The sequence below is a fragment of the Anneissia japonica genome, unplaced genomic scaffold (assembly GCF_011630105.1).
Source record: "Anneissia japonica isolate Jap-2015-1 unplaced genomic scaffold, ASM1163010v1 scaffold287992_len753583_cov170, whole genome shotgun sequence".
Taxonomy (NCBI): Eukaryota; Metazoa; Echinodermata; class Crinoidea; order Comatulida; family Comatulidae; genus Anneissia; species Anneissia japonica.
Window position 1 is genome coordinate 18517 of NW_022723469.1, and position 4429 is coordinate 22945.

Here is a 4429-nt window from a genome sequence, read left to right on the forward strand (position 1 = left end):
TTCGAATTGTATTTACTTAAGTCATCAAACTCTATTGAAAGCTTGTTTTCTTTTAAGCTTTCATACATACATTTTCCAAGAATTGAAAAACACTTTTCATACTTTTCATACTTTTTATACTGTCGAATTTTGGCAAAATTAGAAAGCTTTCTTACATGGTTTTTTTTGTTGTATTGATTTAAAATGCAACAAAACAATTCCTCAAATAGGCTGGCAAGATTTTGTGGAAGGCATTTCTTTTCCTTCCATATTGTACATATTGAGAGCAGTAGCATTGGTGAACGACACAAGTCATATAATTGACTATAGTTATCATCATCATCATCATCTTTTTCATATTTATACAAATATGTTCTCAGTAATTTGCCAGAATCAGGGTCACGAATAAAGAAACTGTCAATGAATTGTTTTATGCTGTTTGAGTTAAATCCTAAAACCTTCACATAAACATTACACTTGTTAGCAAAGTCAGAAATATTTCCAGGGCGAGATGTTAGAAGCACTTTGCTGAAGTTCTTATTTTCGAATATATTAATTGGCCGTGTAGATTCAGAATTCAAGGAGCTGTATAAACATTTGAAAAGTCTTGCGCACTTTTTGGTAGCTCTTTATAAAGTATTCCAATTGCTAGGGCAAAGCAGTTTTCGTCTTCATTTGAATTGTATTTACTTAAGTCATCAAACTCTATTGAAAACTTGTTTTCTTTTAAGCTTTCATACATACATTTTCCAAGAATTGAAAAACACTTTTCATACTTTTCATACTTTTTATACTGTCGAATTTTGGCAAAATTAGAAAGCTTTTTTACATGGTTTTTTTTGTTGTATTGATTTAAAATGCAACAAAACAATTCCTCAAATAGGCTGGCAAGATTTTGTGGAAGGCATTTCTTTTCCTTCCATATTGTACATATTGAGAGCAGTAGCATTGGTGAACGACACAAGTCATATAATTGACTATAGTTATCATCATCATCATCTTTTTCATATTTATACAAATATTTTCTCAGTGATTTGCCAGAATCAGGGTCACGAATAAAGAAATTGTCAATGAATTGTTTTATGCTGTTTGAGTTAAATCCTAAAACCTTCACATAAACATTACACTTGTTAGCGAAGTCAGAAATATTTCCAGGGCGAGATGTTAGAAGCACTTTGCTGAAGTTCTTATTTTCGAATAAATTAATTGGCCGTGTAGCTTCAGAATTCAATTCATCCAATCCATCTAACAACAGAACAATCTCATTATCATGGTTTGTTATAAAACTACCCAACTCAGCACTTGTTATTTCCATTTTTTTTCTGCGATTGAAGTTTTCCACATGAATCCTGCTAATAACATTTATAACATCTTCATTTGGTTTTATATCCCTAATATTAATAAGAAACACAATTTCCCTCAAAAAAGTATTGTCTTTCTTATTTGCCCATCGGTAGGATATATATCTAAGAAGGGTGGTTTTCCCCATCCCTCCCTCTCCTTCAATCAATACTTTACATGAATCTTTGGAACTGATAAGATTCAGGATTTCTTCCAATGATGCTGACACTGCATCCACTCTTTTACCTCTACCCTCTCTCTTAACCAGTTCCAGGTCAGTAAACAAATCATCAATATCTATTGTATCGTCAATGTACGTTGGAGGACAGTAGTAATTTTTTTCTTTGAGAGACTGTTTCTGCTCTTCTAAAAAATATTCTCTGATGACTGAGTCTATAAAAGACAAAACATGATATAATGTAAATCAAATATTGATTTTACATACAGTATTGAAAAGTACTAATAATGTTATATTAGTAACATGTATAATAAATTAAAATCTAGTACTTAAGATTGAATAATATGAATATTAAATATCATAATATATTATTCACAAGGGGTTATATAAAATAAGCTTTATATTTTCCTGTGGCATAGAGCTGCATACTAAAAACAAAACATCTAGATAATAAATAGTCAATAGGTGACCCAAAAAAGTATATAAATGAAGACTTAGCTACCTTTAATATTTGTAATACAAAGAAATACAACAATGTATATACAGTAAATACACAATAGCAAAATATGAGATAATAAGGTGGTTGACATATTAAGTCTGAATGCAATATAGGCAACCAACTTTCCCTCAGTTTTTAAATATTCAAAAATGTGTATCTCATTATTCCGTTCCTGAGTTTGTTGTGTCAGACAAAAATCTGTTTTACAACATATAAAAAAAATATATTCATTTCATTAAAGAGATAAAAATGCAGTGTAAACATTATGATAAAGTACTATTTGGTTGTTTTTTGCATTCAGTGCTTGGCCAATGTGCTTTGAGCTTTTTACACACAAGATGTAGGGAAAAGAAATTGTATGGAAATGATAATGATGTAATGACCAACTTATAAGGTAATTATGATTATTATTATAATTTATATAATTCTATTTTTATAATATTAAATAATAATAATTATTATTATTTTTATAATTTATTACTATTATTATTATTAATATTATTATTATTAATTATAGGTGTTATTTTTGCTCTATTTGATGTGGAAATGTATTGTATACTCAGTACATGTGAAAACAATTGTGAAAAAAAATAATAAAATCAAACCATTTTGCATTAATATATAATTTGACACACTACTGTAGGTCTAAAGACTTATTTCCTGGTGGTCTCCTGGTGGAGTCTTCCTGGTGGTGACAGAGTGTACTGCGTTTTTCAACATGCACACAGTACATACACACAGAATCAGCAGCTTAATCGTCTCTTCTGAAAGACGGTACACTTTTTATACTTACATTTTATCCCCCTCCCATAATCCAACACAGGAGAGCAGCAGATTGACTTGAACCTGGTACCAAGGGTTAATCCCCAGGAAATAATGGCTCTTTCAGTTTCTACTTTGTAATAGCACCCTCTAAAATCTGCACCCAGTACTCACCTTCGCCTAACTTTAATTTTTTTGATGTTGATGCTTCTCCATTACCTGTAAAGAAAATGGAAATTGAAAATTTTAACATTAGTACAAAAGCACAGACTACAAGATTTTATTACATACAGAATTTATAAATTATCTTTTATTTTCTTTTATGAATGATAGCTAACAATTTGATGTTATTAAATTGCATTTTGATGATTTATATAATATTAAATTTTAATGACCATATCCCAGAAGTTTTGTTTAAATAAAAATAAAATCTTTATAGTGATTGGGTAGTTGAGATTTCTTTTAAAGATAACACAGATTGCAAATCTGGATGGTTAGTTAACAGTTTGATTGTTTTAGGTAAAGTGATACTGAGTGTGATAGTCTTTAAGTCGAACTATCAGTGATACCTGAAAAATTTCATTCCTACTGTAACTTTAAGCAAAGAGTATAGATTAGCAAAAGGTCCAACTTCCTGGGGTTCTTTGAAATGGAATCCTATCTTGAAAAGTACTACCACTAACTGGAGGGTGCATTTCAAAAGAACGTAAAGGTCATTTGCATTGAACGCATGCTTGAATTTCGAACTCTACACAAGTTCTACCTCACGGTAGTAATTTTTTGTATTCATAGCGTTCATGCAAAATCAGGGCAGTCTGACCTCTTGCTATTACCTGTATACACTCTTTGCTTCAAGGTTCTGCAATAATTAGATGAGCTTAGAAGACCTGATACAACTATTAATCTAAGGGTCCAGTATGTTCACACATACACCGTAAGATTGGGGTAGCTTACAATGGATGTCACCCGCCACTGCCATCGAAATTTCGATGAGAGTTTAAACATATTGCATAAATGCTATGACACCATTGTTCAAGGAGAAAGCGCCTGGGCGCTTAAAATATTTTTTGCACTTTTTGAGGGGCGCTTATTCAAACGGGGCGCTTATTCAAACGGGACGCTTATTCGAACGGGGCGCTTATCAAAACAGAGTGAAAATTGAGGGGGCGCTTATGGAAATAGATGAAAATCGAGGGGTTATTATGACAACTTATTAAATCATATTTTGAATGAAAAACGATTATAAGGATATCAGGAAACCGCAAATTACGAATGGTGGTGCGGCGGAAACTTTCGTCCAAAGAGCATGGCTTGTCATGACAAGAAAGTTGTGAGTACATGTATTACGTAACAGCAGAATAGCAGATGAAATTAGTGGTGGTGGTTAGCGTGTTGGCCATCGGCTGATTGAGATCAGCAGGATGGCATGATCATTGCATGTTTTCTTGAAAACTCAGACGAGAATGTGTTAGGTGTAAATTGTCGGAAAAGCAGTAGGACTAGGCTATAGAAAAATGCTAGCTAAGATGAAAGTTGGAAATATACTGTCTGTCCAGGGAACTCTCATCTGTCTAAGATAAATATCCTCATTTTGATATTCACTACAGGAGAATGTGATTCCACTCCACACCTCAAATCATGCCAACATCCACACAGTCCAGGATTGATTG

The 4429-nt window shown here is 32.3% G+C and overlaps 1 protein-coding gene across 1 annotated transcript in view; it reads right to left on the minus strand.

Annotated features, from left to right (window-relative positions):
* Positions 1–556: 556 nt before the first annotated feature.
* The window catches only part of LOC117112204 (baculoviral IAP repeat-containing protein 1e-like), a 20228-nt gene continuing 16355 nt past the window's right edge, over positions 557–4429 (minus strand). Inside the window, exons 5-6 of the mRNA XM_033255277.1 lie at positions 2934–2978; positions 557–1713 (exon numbers count right to left, since the gene is read on the minus strand). Coding sequence (XP_033111168.1) covers positions 557–1713; positions 2934–2978 — 1202 coding nt within the window. The remainder of the gene's footprint in view (positions 1714–2933; positions 2979–4429) is intronic.